Source organism: Panthera uncia, chromosome E3 (assembly GCF_023721935.1).
Source record: "Panthera uncia isolate 11264 chromosome E3, Puncia_PCG_1.0, whole genome shotgun sequence".
NCBI lineage: Eukaryota > Metazoa > Chordata > Mammalia > Carnivora > Felidae > Panthera > Panthera uncia.
Genome location: NC_064815.1, coordinates 19,776,809 through 19,798,743, shown reverse-complemented (window position 1 = coordinate 19,798,743; position 21,935 = coordinate 19,776,809). Strand labels below are relative to the sequence as shown.

General features: G+C 40.5%; 1 protein-coding gene and 1 long non-coding RNA gene across 2 annotated transcripts in view; both read right to left on the bottom strand.

Moving 5' to 3' along the window:
* The window catches only part of LOC125928480 (S-adenosyl-L-methionine-dependent tRNA 4-demethylwyosine synthase TYW1), a 212,648-nt gene that overhangs the window by 6,326 nt on the left and 184,387 nt on the right, over positions 1–21,935 (bottom strand). Inside the window, exon 15 of the mRNA XM_049639186.1 lies at positions 18,850–19,017. Coding sequence (XP_049495143.1) covers positions 18,850–19,017 — 168 coding nt within the window. The remainder of the gene's footprint in view (positions 1–18,849; positions 19,018–21,935) is intronic.
* On the bottom strand, positions 522–3,727 carry LOC125928495 (uncharacterized). The gene is made up of 3 exons (XR_007459682.1): positions 3,261–3,727; positions 3,040–3,162; positions 522–2,243 (listed from the first exon to the last, which is right to left on the bottom strand). It is a non-coding gene; the product is annotated as an uncharacterized LOC125928495 (long non-coding RNA).

Below are 21,935 nucleotides of genomic sequence, written 5' to 3'. Positions count from 1 at the left end.
AAGAGCCTGTGGTCATTACACGATTGCACGCTGCTAGCTGTCAAACTGGAAAAAAGACACAACTAACAATAACCATTTTATCTTTTAAGTATTTTGGAATGCAAAGAGATTTTTCTCACCCCTGGACTTTTTTAAGTATAATATTTCTAAGTTAACTCACTCTGTTTAACCGATCTAAAAGTTACAGAAAATAATGTGTATATCCCAAATTCTTAGTGTCCTTCAACCTTCCTCAGCATAGAGTCTAAAGAATGAGCACACTGAGAAGAAGCCTACTGTCTATTAATTATTTCTCTATCCAAGTACAGCATAATAGAGACTGTCTGTTCCAAGGCTAATGCAGGGGAAAGGTAAGATTTATATGCAGACTTCTGAAGTCAGCCTGCTCTGCCTTTGATTGGTTCTGTTTTATTTACACAGTCTTTGTCCCTTCTGGCAAAATAATAATTAAAAAAATAAAACTGCCATAGTGAAAGATATTCTTCCCATTATCTTAACTGGTTCCTAATAGTACAGGCAGTATAGGTGAGCACACTTTTTCTTTTTTTGTAGATGAAAATTGACGTCCCATTAGTTTCACGGTATCTTCCACACGGAAAGTCTATATAGAATATCCATAGCTACTTCAAACTCCAAATGTCCCACACAAAAATTCTTACCACTTTGGCCTGTCAATCTCATGCCTCAACCATGCTGTGCTGAAGTTATTCCAGCTTTTAAATGATAAATACTCTGTAGCTACTGGGAAAGTTCTAATCATTCAAAGGCATCATATTTCTACATACGCAAGAGTTAAAAATAAGGAGGAAATTCTGCATAGCAGTTGAAAAAGAGCAAGTCAAGAGCTATTTATTAATATCACCATTGGAGATAGTCTTTGCAAACATTCCTCCACATGCTACTGTAGTATTCTTTACGGAAAAGTCAAATTATCAGCACCTTTAGGAAAGAACCTTTATTAAAGGCCTGTAACAGGCAAGGCCCCATTCCAGATGTTTCATATTTGTCACTTTACTCAGCCATCACAATAACCCTGTAAACACAGTTACCACTATTTTTCAGATAAGAAAATGAGAAATGGTGAGGCTGGGCTTTGAAAACAGATGTACCACAACAAAGTTCAGGAGTCCCCAAGACCACCCCCATTTCTGTCACCAATTGTAAATGCAGGGGTTCCCAAGGCCACCTTCAGTTTGACCACTCACTAGAAGGACCCACAGAATTCACTGAAAGCTGTTAATAGTATGGTTTCTTACAGCGGAAGGACACAGATGAAAATCAGCATAAGGAAGAGGCACATGGGACAGACTTGAGGAAAGTTCCATGCCCAGAGCTTCCAGCTGCCCTCTGTCACTCAAGTAGTGGTCTGAGCTAATATCACCCGTCAATGATGCGCGAGAATAGGCATGGAGCGCTGCCAACCTAGGAAGCTCAACCTGAGCCTCGAGGTCCAGAGTTTTTCCTGGGGCTCAGTCTCCTAGACAGCTGACTGCTGAGTGGCTGACTTTAGTTTCCAGCTCCTCTGAAGGTCAAGCAAATACAGTGTAGCCCAAAGCCTCTACCCTAAATCACATGCCTAGTGTAGACTACCTAGCATGACCCCAGGCCCCCAGATAAACAAAGATACTCTGACCAGACAAGACATTCCAAGAGCTTGAAAATCACCTCTTAGAAGCTTAGGGCAAAGAGCAGCCCTTTCTTTAGGTAAAATTACAGCCGAACTCAAAGTCCACATACAATGGATAAAGTAGAAACACACAAAAATAAAAAAGAACACTAACAATAAAAAAAGACTCCTACATTTCATTTGAATTTTCACACTCCTAAGGAGGGCTCTTATATGATCTTAGTGTTGGTTTTTTTTTTTTTTTAATGTTTATTTATTTATTAAGGGAGGGAAGGGCAGAGAGAGAGAGAGAGAGAGAGAGAGAGAGAGAGAATCCCAAGGAGGCCCCACATTATCAGTACAACCCCGATGCAGGGCTCAAACCCACGAACCATGAGATCATGACCTGAGCTGAGATCAAGGGTCGGACACTTAACGACTGCGCCCCCCAGGTGGCCCCAGCGCTGGCTATTTTCTAAGTCTGGTCCCGCAAACACACAGTAATACTTACAAACGAAACCTTGGGAAAGTGCCAGTGAGAGGATGGATGAGGGGCTGCCAGGCCCTCTCATAATTCAGAAGTGCATGTGAACTGGGAAGGAGAGGAGATCCCAGGTTAGTTTGAGGGAGAAGTGATCTGGGAATTCAAAAAAAGAGAGTGCTTACTGTAGTCCTTCTTGAACTTCCCAGATTTATGGATTTTGTTCTTGACTATCCTAGCGACAACTGCGTCGTTTGTTCTGTGGCTGAGAGGAGGCACAGATCACTTCAAGTGCACCTGACTGCCTGCGACTGTGGAGCCCCGAGCAAAGTTGCCTCCTTTTTCTGGGTTTGCTGGTGACAAGTAGAATTCACATGGCAACAGCTGCCCGAGGAACCACTTTGAGAAGCAAAACTACAACAATGTGACTGAATTCTAGATATATCCAAGTGCAATTAAAAAGCTTTTAAATCTGGAAACTCAATTTCTGGAATTTCTATCTTAATCTACAGTTTTGTTGGAATAGAGCTAAGTCCTCTCAGCCGTGTCACCAAAATGCCAATTTTCTCTGACATTTCTCTGCATGTAATTACTGGGAACAACCAGGCCTCTGACAAGCATGAGTTCTACATGTATCACAGAAAGTAAAATATTCTGTCGGTAGGTTTTGTTGGGAAAAAACTGCACAAAACCTAAATGATGACACGCAATTCCTTCTTACTCCAAGAAAGGAGGGCTCAGGGAGAGGACACCTCTTCCTTCCCTTCCTCTGTAGACTGCAAGTTTATACGTCTAAGAGGGAGGCCTCTGTGATCAATGCTGAATTATGCAGAAGCCTCAAATTTAGCAAAACTTTCCCAGAGGTGGCTTTGAAGGAGGTCCACCAGACTCCTCGGTGAACTGGGAGGGGATCTGCCTGGTTTTCAGTGGATACCTGCCTCTGTTTCCCTACCTTGTGACTGCTCTGTAGCATTTAGGAGATGGCATGATGTCATAGTCAAAGTAGGCTTTGTATTTTGAAACATCTGGGATTGAATTCTAACTCTGCTTGTATTCTCTCAGCCTGAGGTTTCTCCTTTAAAACATGAGGAAAAACAATGTTTATAATTCATCATATTTTTATAAGAATTAAATGAACTAATGCATACACAGCATTATCAAAGTAAACTTAACTGTTATTGGTTGTTGAGTTTATCAGCAGACACCAAAGTAAGGAATGACACCAGACAGCTCATCAGTGATGAAAGGTTCTAGAAAATTATGCTGGAAGACAACAGAATAATATCTGTAAATGCTCAGAGGAAATACCTCCACTTAGACTTATCCACTCTGATAATCTATTATTCATGAGAGAAAGTGAAATAAAGACGTTTCAGAGGGAACGAAGACTGAGTTTACCATTCTAGCGAAAAGAAAATTGCACCCAGCAGAATCAATGGATGCAAGAAGCAAAGGGGAACCAAGAAAGTGGGGTTTACATGGATCCATCAACACAACCTTTAACTGTGGAAAAGAATCCTGGGAAGACCTTGTATTATGCTGAAGGAGGATGGCGATGTTGATTAACTTCAGAGTTAAACTAAGTATAAATTTCAAAATATCGGAGTACAAGACTCTGAGCAGATGGTGGAGTAGCAGAAGCACCAGGAATCCTTCTTCCCATCCACAGAGCACCTGGCACGGCTCAGGTGGTGGAGCTTATGACCCTTGATCTCAGGGTTGTGAGTTCAAGCCCCCACACTGGATGTACAGATAATTAAAAATAGAATCTTAAATAAAAATTTTAAAAAGGCGCCTATCTGGCTCAGTCAGAAGAGTATGTGACTCTTGACCTCAAGATTGAGTTCAAGCCCCACGATGGGTGGAGAGATTACTTAAATAAATAAATAAATCTGAAAAAATCGTTCTTCTCACCCAAACAAAAATTATACTGGCAGAATCTGTCTGATATAACTACTTTGGAACTCTGGACTCTAGTGAAGGCTTCTAACTTTCAAGGAAAGGTCTGGACTGTAAAGTACAGTTAATTTTAGTCAGTTTCAACTTGGATGGCAGTAGCTATCCATCCCCCATGGCCCACCCCCACAACAGGCAACTGTGACCTGTTCTTGGGACAGCCTGCACGCAGCCTGTGGGAGACAGGCTGGGCAGTAAGGACCATGTCCTCCAAACACTGGGGATCTGTTCTCTGTTGCCTGCTGCTTCTGATCAGAGTACAGATATAGTGGCAGCCATTGGTACCCATTCCGCCATTGCAGAAAGCCTCTCCCCTTCCTGCTGAAGTGACTTCCAGGGGAATAAAGGGCTAGTGCTCCCCATCACCTTCCACTTTCCTTTTTTTCCCCTTTTAGGAGAGAGACATTAAAGACTAGAAGATTCAAAAGCAACAACAGATGGGTGGAAATTAGAAAGTAATCACATATCCCAGGGAAAGATTCAGGAATAAATTCAAATTACTGTTATATCTTTAGGATATTAGATGCAATCCCCATGGCCCACAAAGAAATAGCCATAGAATATAAGCAAAAGGAAATGTGAAAGGAATTAAAATGTTTCAATACAAAAAAACAACTAGACACAAAAGAAAATGGTAATACAGGCAATGAGGGACAAAGAAGCTATATAAGGCATATGGAAAACAAATAGCAAAATGACATAAGACCCTTTTTATCAGTAATCATTTTAAATGGAAATGGATTAAACTCTCCACTCAAACAAAAAAACCAGAGATTGAATGGATCAAACACACAAATACACACACACACACACACACACACACACCAATATGCTATCTATAAGAGCCTTACTTTATACCCAAAGACACACACAGGTTGAAAACAAAAGGACAGAAAAAGATATTCCATGCAGTCACCAAAAGACAGCAGGAGTGGCTACAGTAATATCACACAAAACAGACTTCAAGTTAAAAGATTTCAAGTTAAAAGATTATAAAACAGAAAGAAGGACAAACATACAATTTATATTAATTAAAGGTTTAATGCAGCAAGAAACAATAATTAGAAATGTTTGTATAGGGGCGCCTGGGTGGCTCAGTCGGTTAAGCGGCCGACTTCGGCTCAGGTCATGATCTCGCAGCCCGTGAGTTTGAGCCCCGCGTCGGGCTCTGTGCTGACCGCTCAGAGCCTGGAGCCTGTTTCAGATTCTGTGTCTCCCTCTCTCTCTGACCCTCCCCCGTTCATGCTCTGTCTCTGTCTCAAAAATAAATAAACGTTAAAAAAAAAAAAAAAAAGAAAGAAATGTTTGTATATCTGGTACCAGATCATCAAAATATTGGAGGAGATACTGGCTGAATTGAAGGGAGGAACAGATAGCTCTATAATAACTGGAGAGTTCAGTACCCCATTCTCAACCATGGATAAAACAACCAGATAGAAGGAAACAAAGGACTTGAACAACACAAGAAATCAACTAGATCTAACAGAACATTCTGCCCAAGAACACAAAATACACATTCTTCTCAAGTTTTCACCATTTTCTAGGACAGACCGTATGTTACACCACAAATGAAGTCTAAATAGATTTTAAGAGATAGACGTCATATAAAGTATCTTCTCTAATCATAATGGGATGAAGCTAAGTACCTGTAACAAAAGGAAAACTACAAAATGCAGATATTTGTGGAGGTTAAACAACACACTCCTACACAACCAATGGATCAAAGAAGAAATCATATGGAAATTAGCAAATACGTTAAGAGACTAAGTGAAAATGAAAACACAACATACCAAAACTTATGGGACAGAGCAAAAGCAGTACTGAGAGGGAAATTTATAGCTAAAAATGTTTACTTTAAACAAGTAGAAAGATCTCAAATTGACAACCTAACTTTACAACTTAAGGAACAAGAAAAAGAATTAAGCCAAAAGTGAGCAAAAGAATGGAAATAATAATGGTTAGTACAGAGATGAAATAGAGAATAGAAAAATAGGGGGAAAAAAACTGAGACTAAAAGCTGGTTCTTCAAAGAGGCCAACAAAATTGACAAACCTTTAGCTAGACTAAGAAAAAAAGAGAAAAGACTCAAATTACTAAAATTAGAAATAAAAGTAGGGACATTACTACTGATTCTACAGAAGTAAAAGGGATTATGAAAAATTATTATAAATGTACACCAACAAATTGGATAATCTGGACGAAATGGACAAATTCCTAGAAACACAAAACCTACTAAGACTAAATCACAAAGATACAGAAAATATGAATAGACCGATAATTAGTAAGGAGACTGAGTCAGTAACCAAAAATCTCCCCCCCACCCCCCACCAAAAAAAAGCCCTGGACCACACTGCTGAATTCTATTAAACTTTAAAAGAACTAATATCAATCTTTCTCAAACTTTTCCAAAAACTGAAGAAGAGGAAATATTTTCTAACTCAGACTATGAGGCCTGCCTGCTAAAGCCAGATAAAGATACTACCAAAAAAAAAAAAACCCAAAAAAATCCACAAAGCACCAATATCCCTTATGAACAATAATGCAAAAATCCTCAACAGTATAATATCAAAGCAAATTCAGAAGCATGTTAAAAAGATCCTACACCAGTGGCACCTGGGTGGCTCAGTCAGTTAAGTGTCTGAGTCTGGATTTCAGCTCAGATCATGATCTCACAGTTTGTGGGTTCGAGCCTCGTGTCGGGCTCTGTGCTGACAGCTCAGAGACTGGAGCCTGCTTTGGATTCTGTGTCTCCCTCTCTCCCTGCCCCTCCCCCACTCCCGCTCTGTCTCTCTCTCTGTCAAAAATAAATAAACATTAGAACAAAAAACAATCAAGGAAAAAAAAAAAAAACCAACAAGGGACATATGGGACGCTTGGGTGGCTCAGTCAGTTAAACATCCAACTTTGGCTGGGTCATGATCTCACAGCTTGTGAGTTCGAGCTCCGCGTCGCGTTCTGTGCTGACAGCTCAGAGCTTGGAGCCTGCTTCAGATTCTGTGTCTCCCTCTCTCTCTACCCCTCCCCTACTCCATGCTCTGTCTGCCTCTCTCAAAAATAAATAAACATTAATAAACAGTAAAAAATTAAAAAACAACTGTAAACATCAGATTAAGTGGTGAAAGACTGAAAGCTTTTCCTCTACTATCACTTAACAAGACAAGGATGCCTACTTTCATCACTTCCATTTATCATACTACTGGCAGTTCTAGCCAGAGTAACTGGGCAAGAAAAAGAAGTAAAAGACATCCAAGTAAGGAAGGAGAAGTAAAATTATCTCCGTTTGCAGATGATCTGATCTTATATGTAGGTGTGCCTTTTCTTGAGAATTTGGCACTTGAGATTGAACCAAGTGGTGGTAGATGCTTAAGCTAAGTTGGGGCTACAGCCACCATATCAGGGGGTATGAAAAATAAAGAAGCAAAAGAAGCCAAGGGAAAAGGAGGGAGGAAAGGAAAAAGAGAAGGAGCTGGTCAGAAAGGCTGACAGACGGGTAGATAGGAGTAGTGGCTTGACAACTTCCAGAAAGATTCACTAGTGAATTCAATCAAACATTTAAGAAATAACACCAATACTCCCTATCTATTCCAGAAAATAGAGGCAGAGAAAACACTTCTTAACTCATTCTAAGAGACCAGCATTGCCCTAATACCACAATGAGATAAAGACTTTACAAAAAAGGAAAACTACAAAACAGTAACTGTGATGAACATATATGTAAAAAAATCAATGAAATATTAGTAAGTCAAATCCAACAATGTATAAAAAAATTACACACCACAACCAATAATACCAATAAAACCATGGATTTATTCCAGGTATGGCAAGGCTGGTTCAACATTTGAAAATCAATTAATGTAATACATCACGTCAACAAGCTCTAAAGAAGAGAAATGAAACTGATCATATCATTAATTGCAGAGAAAGTATTTGACAAAAATCCAAACCAATTTATGATTAAAAACTCTCAGCAAACTAGAAATAGAGGGAAATGTCTTCAACCTGATACATAGCTACCAAAAACCTACAGTAAACATCATATTTAAGTGAGAGACCAGTTGCTTTCCCACTAAAAGCAGAATCTAAGCAAGAATGTCCCCTTTTACCATTTCTATTCAACATCATATAGAAACACTAGCCAATACAATAAGATTGAAAATGGAAATAAAAGATATACAGATTGGGAAGAAAGAGATGCATAGAGGATGTGATTAGTAATCGATGTAGAAAAAAACAAAGAATTAACATTAACAAAACACCCTCTTGACTAACAAGTGATTACGGCATGACTGCGCTATATGAGGTAATACATAAAAACTAGTTGCTTTCTCATATACCAACAATGAACAAGTGGAATTTGAAATTAAAAACACAGTACCATGCTCATTAGCATCAAAAAATGAAACACTTGGGGCGCCTGGGTGGCTCAGTCGGTTGGGCTTCTGACTTCGGCTCAGGTCATGATTTTGCGGTTTGTGAGTTTCAGCCCCGCGTCGGGCTCTGTGTTGACCGCTCAGAGCCTGGAGCCTGCTTCAGATTCTGTGTCTCCCTCTCTCTCTGTCCCTCCCCTATTCATGCTCTGTCTCTCTCTGTCTCAAAAATAGATAAAACATTTAAAAAAAATTTTTAAAAACATGAAACACTTATGTGTAAATCTAATGAAATATGTACAGGATCTATATGCAGGAAATAAAACCTGAAAAAAGTCATGGGAGATCTAAATAAGAGATATTTCATGTTCATGGATTGGAAGACTGAATATTGTCAATTTTTCCTAGCTTAATCTGTAGATTCAACTCGCTCCCAAACAAAACCCTAGTAGGCTAGTTTATAGGTATTAACAAATGGATTCTAAAGTTTTTATGGAAAGGCAAAAGACCTAGAATAGCCAACCCAAGAAGCCAGTTGGCATGCTGGAGGACTGACATCACCCAATTTCAAGACTTACAATAAAGCTAACAGAAGTCACGACTGCACAGCATTGGTGAAAGAATGGACATATAGATCGATGTAACAATATACAGGCCAGAAATAGGCACACACAAACGTAGTCTACTGATCTTTGAAAAAGGAGGAAGGGTAATTAAATGGAGAAAGAATAATCTTTCCAACAAATGGTACTTCAACAACTTGACATCTGCATACAAAACAAACAATAAAATATCGATATAAATCTCACGGTTTTCGAGACAGATCTTAGACCCAAACGTAAAATATAAAACTATAAACTTTCTAGAAGATAACATAGGATGAAATCCAGCATCACCCATGAAAGAAAAAGTTGATAAGCCAGATTTTATTAGTTAAAAATGTTTGCTCTGAGAAAGGCACAGTTAAGAGAATGAAAAGTCACAGACCAGAAGAAAATATTTGCAAAACCCATCTGGTAAATGGAAAGTATCGAAAATATGTAAAGAATTCTTAAAACTCAACAATAAGAAAATAACCAACCCAACTAAAACATGAGGAAAATATCTGAACAGACACCTCACTAAAGAAAATGTACGGATTGCAAATAAGCCTACTTAAAGATGTTCATCTTTTTATGACATCACATGCCATGTGGTTTTCAAACCTATACAACTTTATAGCACAAATACTGACCCTTAAAGTATGAAAATTAAAAAAAAAAAATCATTTAGGAGGTCAGGGGGTCCCAGGAAGAGGTGCAGACCGTGTGTGAGAATCTAACTCTGCTACAAATGTATGAAATAACTTCACTGAAGTGGAGAAAGAGGAAAAGGCAGTGACCTAAGTAATTCCGGAAACGAGTGGAGCCTCTAAGACTAGAGGCAAAAGGAACTACAAACAAGCACTGTATTCTTGGGTTAAACGTTCTGATACTGCTACACATGTAGGTTGGAACTGAACAATTAAGTAAACAGATGACGGCTATTAGGAGCTAGGTTTCTCACTGTTAGAGGAGGAGTTTTCAAATTAGTAAGGAGAGGAGCCTACAGTGAGTTATGTTAGCAATGGATTAGAGTTTGAGACATCAGTATGTTTAGCTTCATCTAGATACAAATGGTTACAGGTGGAAGTATTTACAGACATGTGTATATACGAAGGCTAGAATATATATACAATGTCTCTGCTCTGTTACACCTTTTAGAGAGCCTAAAAGAAGAAACAACACCCTAGTCAACAACAAGCACACCTTCACCCAGATCTTGGTTTCTAACACCATTCTTCAATAAAAGGAACCAGGGCTCCTGAAGAAATGACTGATTCTAGGACTGGAGCGAGAAAAATACGAGATGAGCTTGGAGTATCTTGTAGTGCCAGAAAGTAAGGAAGTGCTCAAAACAAAAACAAATAAAACCTCCGACCCTGAAGGGGGGTATGTTAAAAGAGCAAAAGAGGCAACTGGAAGAGATCGTAGCGGCCAGAGCTAGAACAATTTGAGCAACAAAGGAAATAGAGTACAACTGGATTATAACCCAAAGTATAAACTGAATACCATAAATCCATACTGTTATAAAAAAAAGATTGAATACATTAATAAATGGGAAGAAGAGACAAACCTATTTATGTAGATATCTCACCCTCAAGGATGTGGAGCCTAACTCTCACTCCTTACATATGGGCTATAGATAGTGACTTCTTTCCAAAGAGTAATGTACAGAAACGGGGAGGGGAAGAGTAAATTAACAGTGGAGAAAGCTGACAAATACTTACTACCTTGACTTGCTGACCAAGGTCAACATCACTAGTTGGAAATCTAAATAAACTATGGACTTTAGCTAATAATGTAGCAATTTTGGTTCATTAATTGTAACCTATATACTATACCAATGAAAGATGTTAATAACAGGGAAACTCTAGGGTACAGAGGAAATCTTTCTACTCTCTTATCAAGTTTGCTGTAAATCCCAATCTGTAGGTACTAAGGCATAAAGTCTACTTTTTTTTAAAAAAGGAAGAAATTACGTTTTAAAGCAATGATCTGTGGATTTCTGGAAGCTGTACATGTGATCTACTACTTGGTTTCCACTGGCGGTGATCCGCTATGATAGGACATCACCAACATGCAGGGAGGAAGGACTTCAGTGTTTCTGAACTAAAACCATCAGCAGAGTGTATTGGGTTCATCATGGTCTCATTAGTTTGCAAACTGACAGGTCCAAGGTTACATCTGAGCTGCTAATGGAAAACACAGAGGCAGAAGGGGGACTGTATCTCCTCGTCCCAGCTGCTTCGTCCAAAGCACACAGGCAGGTCCACCTTCCTCGAGTAGACTGTTTCCAGTGGGCAGCTGTACTTCTCTTTGTCCCTCAAGCTCAGCTTTAGAACCAAAACATGCTGACTTAACTTGAGTTTGTTTGTCTTTCCTTGGTTCAAAGTCAAAGAAACTCACTGAACTTTCTACACCCACTCACTAAAGAAACCGCCTCTTATCAAGAGCAGAAACACCTTTATCAAGAGTCTAAACAACACCTCTAAGTGACAGAACTGTTCAGACAGCTGGGTGGCTCAGTCAGTTGAGCAGCTGACTTTTTTTTTTTTTTTTAATGTTTATTTATTTTTCAGAGAGAGAGAGAAGGACAGAATGAGTGAGGGGAGGGGCAAAAGATATGGAGCGGGCTCTGTGGCAATAGCAGAAAGCCCAATGTGGGGCTCAAACTCACAAACCAAAAGATCATGACATGAGCTGAGACTGGAGACTCAACCGACTGAGCCACCCAGGTGCCCAAAGCAGCGGACTTGATTTTGGCTCAGGCCATGATCTGATTTTGGCTAAAGTCATGATCTCATGATTCGTCCCACATTGGCTCCCTGCAGAGAGCGATTCTTGGGATTCTCTCCTCTCTCTCTGTGCCTCCCTCCACTCGCGCACTCTCTTTCAAAATAAATAAATGGACTGTTAAAAAAAAAAAAAAACTGTTCTACAGAGATTTAAAAAAATAATAACCCACTAACAACTATGAAATGCTTTGTATGTGGAATAGCATATGGCAATAACAAGAGCATATGGCAATAACAAGGGCATTTGTACTGCAAATGACCACAGAGTATTCTGGGTATGGATAGGGTAATGCAGATTATAATGGATTCTCCAGAGGCTGTTTGATGCTGTGAAAATTTTATAAGTTAATGCATAATCTTTAAAGGTCACCTAAATGTAAATATTCAACCAAATGCTTGGAATCTCTCTAGAATTTTTTTTTTCTTTTAAAGAATTCACCTTACATCTTGGGTTATGTGGTATCCTGGATCAGAGAATTCAAAATTTTTGAAATGGATAAAGAAAGAAATGGCACAATGGAGGGATTTTCAATGCTGCACTTTATGGCAATGTTCTTTTTTCTGCTAGCCAACTTTACTAGAATCAGAAAAGTACAATCTAGTAGATAGGAGAGACTTTCCAAAAGCATGGATTGGCATCAGATTCCTGCTACAGAAAAACAGAAGAAATGGTGAATAGGAAAACGACTGGATTTAACAAGTAGCAGGTCACTGATGACCTATAAAATAGCAAACTCAGTTGAGTATTTATTTGTTGAATAAAGGAATGAATGAATGAATAAATAATAAGGAAGAAGGTAGAGATTCAGCAACTGCTCTCGGAAGGTACAACTGTGAAAAAGGGAAGGAGACGAAAGTGAAGAGGCTGTTAGTTCACTAAACAAACACCAAGAATCTACTATGCATCAGCTCCTCTAGGAAGTGCTAGAGATGACAGTCCTTGTGTTCCAGGAACCCACAACTCCTTAGGAAGGCAGCCTTACCTATGTGCACATAGATCTCAGAGAAGTGACCCCCAAGGAGGTTCGTTTTACAGTTTTAAGGAGAATTCAGCAGGTGAACTGAGATGGGGCAGGGTGGTGAATGCATTTCTGGCAGAAGAGGTAGGTATCTTGGGCAAACACAGAGGAAAGAATCATGGCAGTATCTTGTAAAGAGGTAGGGCAGGGGGCGGCCTGAAATAAAGCCAAAAAGGCCCTAATTGTGAAAGCCATCACGATTCAAATAAAATATCTAGGTTTTTCTTTTGCATGCACTGTGAGATAAAGACATGGCAGGGAAACAATGAGCTTGGGGGTGGCAGGATAAACAATGAGGTTGTTAAATGGCCAATACCCACTCTGTTATTTATGAACTCAATGATTTGTTTTATGGATTTGTCTACTCTTTAGGTTTTGTTTTGCCTTCTTCTGTTTCTTTCCTCTGTTTGGTTTTTGGTTATATCTCTGTTTTTAGTACCCTTAAAAAGGCATCCATCTGTAAACTGCTAGCCTACTTCTTAAATGGGACCTGATAGGCTCTGATTAGGATCAGGAAAGATGTTCTCACAGAAGTTTCAGGAAAATCTTTCCAGTAACACTGCAGGGGCAGCCCTGTAACCATACTGGGTGACACTTAATAAACATAAATAAAACATAACAAACATAAAGAAAATCAGTTTATGTGGACATAATCTACTGATGACACAGTGTGCGAAGTGGACTGGCATGCTGGTCACTGAGGAGATACTCTACCAAAAACCGTAAATGTCAAAACTGTGTGGTCATAGACTTCTGGTGCTAGCCAAAATGGAGGAAATGCACGTCTTCGTATTTCTCCCACTACACAGCTAAAATCCCTCAATAGTATATGTAAAGCAAACGTAAGAAGGCTTTGAAGGTAGAGGTAAGAAGGCAGACTGGCTAGGGACCTCAGACCCAAGAACAACACAGTGATACATTCCCTGGGTTTCATTTTTGGCTCTTCTATCCTTCTGGGTGAGGAAGCCCAGAAGCCTGGTTGAAGCCTGCAATCCAGAAACACCAGCGGGCATAAACAATAAAAAAAACAATCTTACAGCGCCAAAAAAATCTGCTTTTCTTGGCCAAAGGACCAGGAAAAGAGCAGCCCAGCAAGACACAAAAACTTTTAGATAATAACCAACCTAGGTCACGAGAAAAATGCCTCATTCTCCCCCCAGTCGGTCAGCACCGAGTGGGGACCCCAGACTTCTACCTTTGCCCAGCCACGGTGAGCCATAACCTCCCTCCTCACTGCTGGGGAGCTGTCAGAGAAGGTGGAGCGGAGGATCCAGCAACCCCAACCCCTCTCTGTGGTCTCAGTGGAGACCCTGCAGGGAGCACTGACCTCCGCCTGTGGCAGCAAGGTGCCTCTCTCCACCCACGCCAGAGTGGGGACAGAGGAAGCTTAGCAGAGAGCCAAGACTTTTGCCACTGCCTAGGGGCAAGGAGGCCATGTCCATTCCATACCATCCCTGGGGAGCAGCGATGAGGTGGTCCTCCTTTCCTAATCAGAATGGTATCAGAGGCTATTGAGGAGAAAGCCTGAACTTATACCCCCAAATCAGCCACAACAAAGCTCCCCTCCCTCAACAGGTCAATGAAGGCTGAGTGGTGAGCCTGAATGTCTCAGTAATAAGGCGACACCCACCCACAATACACCTAGGATGAAAGCGAGTGCGTTCTGCATTTAATGCCTGACCACTCTCCTCTCTCCTTTTATACCCTTTGTTTCAGACCCTCACCATTTTACCTCTGACTGTTGGGACTATTACAGCAGTTTACAAAAAAATTTTTTGTAATGTTTATTTATTTTTGAGAGAGAGAGAGAGAAAGAGTGTGAGTGGAGGAGGGGCAGAGAGAGAGGGGGAGACACAGAATCTGAAGCAGGCTCCAGGCTCTGTCAGCAGGGCTTGAACTCAGGAACGGCAAGATCATGACCTGAGCCAAAGTCAGACGCTTAATCGACTGAGCCACCCAGGCACCCACTATTATAGCAGTTTTTAACTGAACTGGTTTCTCTTAAAGTCTTGCACTTCATCCCCTGAAATACTGCCAAAGAAATTTTTTTAAACTCAAATCTGATTGTGTCACTTCTATTTAAAACCCTTCAGTGCCTGCCCATGCTGTACAAAAAACAGCACAATTAGGATGTCATTCGGTGCCATCAATGCTCTCACCCCTGGTGAATCACCCCCCTTCCATTCCCTTCAATCCTTCTCTTGACCTCCGGCCACACCAAACTATTTATTCTCCCAATGTGCCAGGCCTCTGCACTTCTCTGTGGACCTTTTCTTAGGCTGTTTTTGCTTAAATGTCGTTTCTACCTGGGCGGTTACTGAACATCCAGTCAAACAGCAACTCCTCTGTGAAGCCTTTCCTGATGGTACCATATATTCCCAACTATGCCTCCTTGGGCTCAATTCTACTCTTCCATCTTGCTCTGATAAAACTTTGGGGTATGTGTTTGTTTTGATAGTTACCTCTTTTTCTGTTAGACCATTCTGAAAGGCAGAGACTTATTTTTTTTTTAACTCATCTTTGTATCCTTTGTACCCAGCATAGTGCCTGACACACCCTGGGTACACAACAGACATGAAATAATGAAGGTCAATCTCAGAATGTCTCCTTATGTTGGCTTGTACCTTGTAGGCTTTGTCTGTTATTGCATTTATCACACTAAAATTTCAGTTGTTTGGTCCCTTCTGAGAACTTCCTGTGCATATGGGCAGGATCATAAAAAGAAACCAGAAGGATGAAAATGGCAGATTATCTGAGAACAAGCAACAGACCAACAGCTGACTTTATCAATGGAATTTAAAAGACAAGAGATTATATTGTGTTGAAAGACAACAAATGTCAACCTAGAATTTTATACCCAGCTAAAATATACATTTCCAGACAAACAAGAGCAGAATTTTCCATCAGCAGATGCCCACTAAAATAAATTTTTAAGAAAGTATTTTTTGGGCAGAAAGAACACAATCCTGTATGGAGAGTCAAAAATGAAGAAAGGAAAAGAGTGCAAAACAGTGTTAAAGATGCAGGTAAATCTAAATGAACAGTGACTACATACAGCAGTAACAATATTCTCCTTACACACATTTATAATTCATGGACAGAACAATAATAGCATGTGAGTTGGGAAGGGAAAAATGGAGGTTAATAAGGTATTCTAAGGTCCTTGCATTGCATTTAGAGGGTAAAAGTATTCTTTAACATTATACTTTGATTAGTCAAGGATCATAAAGTCACTTCGAGTGCAACCACTAAAAAAAAAAAGAAAACTGTAAATAATTCCAAAGTAACACCTACTGTGTCTGAGAAAATAAAGGAAGTGCAGAGAGAGAGGGAAGTGCAATTTAAAAAGCATCTGGAGAGGTAGACAGCCTGACCATGCAGGGCCCTAGGGTCACATTAAGGACTTTGATTTTCATGCTAAAAGCAATGGGAGGTCACTGAGGTATCTCAATGGAGTTAGAAAGAACTCTGCCACCAGAGTCAGGATTATTTCCAGAGCACTGCCTCTGTAATCAAATTTTTTTTTTTAATGTTATTTATTTATTTTGAGAGAGGGAGAGTGCATGCATGCATGAGTGTGCGTGCATCAGTGGGGGAGGGGCAGAGACAGAGAGGGAGGCTGAGGATCCCAAGCTGGCTCCGTGCTGCCAGCACAAAGCCTGACACAGGGCTCAATCCCACAAGCCGTGAGATCATGACTTGAGCCAAAATCAAGAGTCAGATGCTCAACCTACTGAGCCACCCAGGCGACCCTCAAATAATTTTTTTAAAGGCACTATCTTACCTGAAAAGGTTAACAGTGAATGAAAAACTAGAAAATAAAATTAGGTTTTTGGCTTTAATTTTTAAGATTTGCTTTGTAAGTTAATTAGCTTTGTAGCTATCATTAACATTTCAAATACCAGGTGGCCTTTATTTCTTTGTTCCCTGATGTCCCAGAACATATTCTTCTGTCTAAACATCTGACAGACCACAAGTCAGCTACATACAATCTGACTGCAACCAAAGCATGAGAGCCTTTTAACCTCATGGTTATTGAGACTACAGGATGTGATATTTTTTTTTTTTTTTTTTTTTAACGTTTTATTTATTTTTGAGACAGAGAGAGACAGAGCATGAACGGGGGAGGGGCAGAGAGAGAGGGAGACACAGAATCGGAAACAGGCTCCAGGCTCCGAGCCATCAGCCCAGAGCCTGACGCGGGGCTCGAACTCACGGACCGCGAGATCGTGACCTGGCTGAAGTCGGACGCTTAACCGACTGCGCCACCCAGGCGCCCCCAGGATGTGATATTTTAATTGAGCAAATCTCACATTATTAAATGTCATTAACTTGAGAAGCTGTTCAGGAAGTCATTTAGGTTTTTGGGGAGAATATACTAAGTCTTTCATGTTCAAATTGAGCCTGCCTTTACTTGCATAAAAAGAACTTATGTAAGAAAAGGTAGCCCACCCTTAACCTTTATTATCATCTTGGTATTAATCTATCTTTATTGTGATATAATCCACAGACCATAATATTCAGCCTTTAAAGTGTACAATTGAGTGACTTTTGGATTAGTCTCAAAGATGGGCAACCAACACCACACTATAATTCTAGAGTATTTCATCATCCCCCAAAGAAATCCCATACCTATTAGCAGTCACTTCCTAGTCTGCTCTTCTCCCAGCACCTGGCAACCACCAACCTACTTTCCATCTCTATGGATTTATCTAGTCTGGATATTTCACACAATCATACAATATGTGCCCTGTTGTGTCTGGGGTGTTTTTTTTTTTTCCCCACCTAGAATAATGTTTTCAGGGTTCATCCATGTTGACTTTTGTTTTGAAGTTTATTTATTTTGAGAGAGAGAAAGTGTGAGTGGGGGAGGGCAGAGAGAGAGGGAGAGAGAGAGACTCCCAAGCAGGCTCCACACTAACAGTACACAGCCTGGTGCAGGTCTGGAACCCATAAGCCGTGAGATCATGACCTCAGCTAAAGTCAGATATTTAACTGGCTGAGCCACTTAGGCGCCCCATGTCCACTTAAAAACAAAAAAGTATTTATTAATGGAGAATTTGAACAGAAAACTAGGCAGAGTAGTATAACAAACCTCTATGTGCTCATCATCTAGCCACGACAACAGTCATCTTATCCACACACCCACGTAATTTCACCTCATGTTATTTTAAATCAAACCCAGATGCCACATTATTTCTGTACAAATACTTCTGTAAGGACACGTTGTGATAGCTACTCCAACAATGGCCTTCTGATTAGCAGATTTTCCTTCTTATTTTAATGGCCTACCTTTACCAAGAGCTGAATTTTTCCTTTGCTGGACATTCTTAAGAAATATGCGAGATCTGGGGGCGCCTGGGTGGCGCAGTCGGTTAAGCGTCCGACTTCAGCCAGGTCACGATCTCACGGTCCGTGAGTTCGAGCCCCGCGTCAGGCTCTGGGCTGATGGCTCAGAGCCTGGAGCCTGTTTCCGATTCTGTGTCTCCCTCTCTCTCTGTCCCTCCCCCGTTCATGCTCTGTCTCTCTCTGTCCCAAAAATAAATAAACGTTGAAAAAAAAAAAAAAATTAAAAAAAAAAAAAAAAAGAAATATGCGAGATCTGGGTACTTATTCTGTCTAGTAAAAGTGCTAAAAGGGAAAAATGGAAACCAAAACTCCAGGAAAATTTCTCCAGAGGCTGAGATTCAAAGTGATATAAAATTTGATAAATACTTCAATATTTCTTCTGCAAGTCATATGGGGGTTGTCCACTATTTCAGCTTTCTCTTGTCATTCTGAGGAAGGATTAGAGGTTATGACAAGGGTGTTTTTTGCTTTTCTTTTTCAGCATGCACCAACTGCAAACCAGGAGGCCCTTCAAGTGCCTAGCTGAGGGCTAAGAACGAAACAAGAGTACGTGAGCCCAATGGACAGACTGGAGGGCCTTCTTAACGTCTATTTCAGGAAAGGTAGCAGACAAGCAGATATCCACTATAATAAAGACAGGAGAAAATAAAGAGAAGAAAGAAGAAGAAAAGAAGGCATAGTTGAGCTATTCTTACCCTTGTGTGAGCTATCAGGAGGCAGTTGGAATGTTCATGTTCACAAGCAATTTCATAGTTGGGGATGAGAGCCACCAACTCGCGGACAAAGTGTACCACCTCCTCGTGCCAGGGCACGTTGGCCATGGTGAGACTGCTTGCTGAACTCTCTCCACAGTAGGTGACACCCTGGGGAAGCAAGACAACAGAGACAATTATGGACCTAATTTAAATGAAATCAACTAAGAGTTTCAGAGCCAGAAAGGCTTCTAGAGGGAATCTACCCCATCCCACCCAATCCAATCCAATTCAATCCAAAAATGAAGAAAGTAACAGTGAATTAGAGATGATAAAATCTGCTTAGGAGCTCCCAGGCGGATGGCCTTCCCACCCTGTGACTGAGGGTGCTTGGGTACTGTGTTCAGTGCTGTCACAATCCATGCTGTCTAGGCACAACAATGTATTTGAACCAACAACGTATCTTTTCATTCAGATTTCTTGGTGCACCGTAAGAGGTTAATGCTCAAGGGATTATAAATCTCATACACTAATAATGGAGGCATGGTTGGCACAAAAATTCACCGAACAGTTTATTCACTGGGAAATAAGATGAGCCCCCATTTCCCAATACAACTTAGGTTTGATAAAGGTTGATAAGATTCTTCTGCAAAGGGCCAGCTAGGGATCCCTTTGAAAGTATTCTTTAAGGAGATTACTTTCTGTACATGGATATGTATAAACACAGAATTGTGCCAAACAGGAAATACATTTGTGGCTATACATGCATACCTTTCACACACTTACATGCATATACATGCATCTCGCCTCTACAGAAATTTCTGAGTTGTACAAATGCGGTAAGGTAAATTGGCTTCTAATGCTTTAGAACACTACCTGACAGCCGACGCTTAGAGGACCCCAAAGTTTCATAATTAAGTTCTCTATTTGGTTAATTTACATAATGATAAATTTTCTGATAATAAGGGATATCTGAATTTTGCAGGCTCTTTAAATACTCCAGAATTAAACTTTCTGGACAAGTGTTTTGAATATTCTAGACATGCTGCTACTAAGGAGGGAATAACTAAAATACAAAGACATGCACTCACACACTCTGTCTCACTCACACAGACGCAGACAGACAGACAGACACACACACAAAGACACACACATACAGAGTAGAGGGGATGGGATACCAATGAATGAAAAACCCATGGATGAGCAAACACTCAGGGCTGGGAACTGGCTGAAGACTCAGATGAACTCTGCAAAATGATCTACTCCAGATGACTCTCAAAAAGATCCCCGTTATGCTAAACCGTGACCTTTGCTGAACATAAACTAGAGGCAACCCAGCTCAGTTGTAACAATCAAGAGCATCATCTCTATCAGCCCAGTGATTTTAGAAAATTCATTAAACCAAGTTTGAGTTTTAGGTGAATAAAAAAAAAAAGCAAGTACTACAACAGTTCTGAAAATCTTTAGGAATGGCTGAAAAATTGTGCTAAACTTACCGGAACGTATACCAAACATGAAAACAATTTATTGATAGGTCAAATTAGTCATAAAAATGAACTTTACTTCAACTTAAGTACTTTTTATGATACTGTGAATTATATGAAAAAGCATGTACATAGTAGCTAATTCAAAGGAACTTACTTTTCATATTAAAAAAAATTTTTTTTATTTTTGTTTATTTTTGAGAGAGAGAGAGAGAGTACAAGCAGGAGAGGGACAGGGACAGGGAGAGGGAGAGGGAGGGAGGGAGGGAGGGAGGGAGGGAGAGAGAGAGAGAGAGAGAGAGAAGGATATGCAAAGGATATGCAGAATCGGAAGCAGGATCCAGGCTCTGAGCTGCCAGCACAGAGCCCGACGTGGGGCTCGAACCCATGAACCGTGAGATCATGACCTGAGCTGAAGTTGGACGCTTATCCAGCTGAGCCACCCAGGTGCCCCTATTTTTTTAGATAAGATCTTACATCTATGACAATAGCTCTGGAAAATATTTTATTATTTCTTATTCACCAATAATAAATCATGAACCATCAAGGACAGATTTGGTTTGGGAAGGAAATGAGAGAATGAGCGCCACGGTTCATTACTAGGTCTTCACATAATACTTTCCCATACACTCACATGATGCTTCATAGTTAATTAAGTTCTTCACATAAAAGTTCTCATTTTAGCCAGGCAAAATCCTCTGGGGTAGGCAGTACGGGCAACTTTCTGAGCCTCTGTGACATGAATGGGCTCTGTGAATTACTCTGTGGAGTCACCTTTGGGAACCCCTGAGCCCTCCCTCAGTTGGGCTCCTGATGTCCCCCTCCTCTGGTGCTCCCCTCTCTGCTCTGGCTACTTCATTCTGCACTCCGGTCTAATGGCTGACTTGCCCTGACTTTATTCCTGATCACACTTTACCTAAACTATCTAAAAGTGCTTCCTTTTCTATGACATCACAGTTGTCTGCCACCTTCTCATCCCGCCACCGTCCTGCCCCCACCCCATCTATCACCAGCACCAAGTTTTGCCGTCACAACTTTGAAAAAAGAATGAACTCAAGAAAACAGATGGGTACCGTGTGGCAACTGAAAAACACTCACTTTGTAATCTCCAGGTTGAGGAGTGGCAAGCAGACCCAAAGAAAGTTCCTCAAGAACAAAACCACTTATGCACCCCTGGATTTGTAGTGAAAAGCATAACCGATGCCATTACATTGGTGTCTTTTGGATGGATCACTCTGCTGTAGGACATGGAAGCCCTAAGGTCCTATACTGGGTGCGTGGACACTTTACCTGGGGATTCAAGGTCTGTGGGAAGAGTAGTATTTTGGCAGTTTGATTGATATTCTAATTAAACTGAACGTCCAAAGACTCCTATTGTTTTTGTTTCCTATAGCCTAATGAGAAATGTTGTTGTCTTCATGACTTTTACTTTTTGCACAATATACCCAAAACGTGTCACTCCATCCTAAAAATGCTTCAACAACTCTTCCCAGACACACACACACAGGAAAACAAAAAACAGCCCAACCTTCTCAGCATGGCACATGAGGCCTTCTTTTTTTTTTTTAAGTTTATTTATGTATTTATTTTCAGAGAGAGACAGAG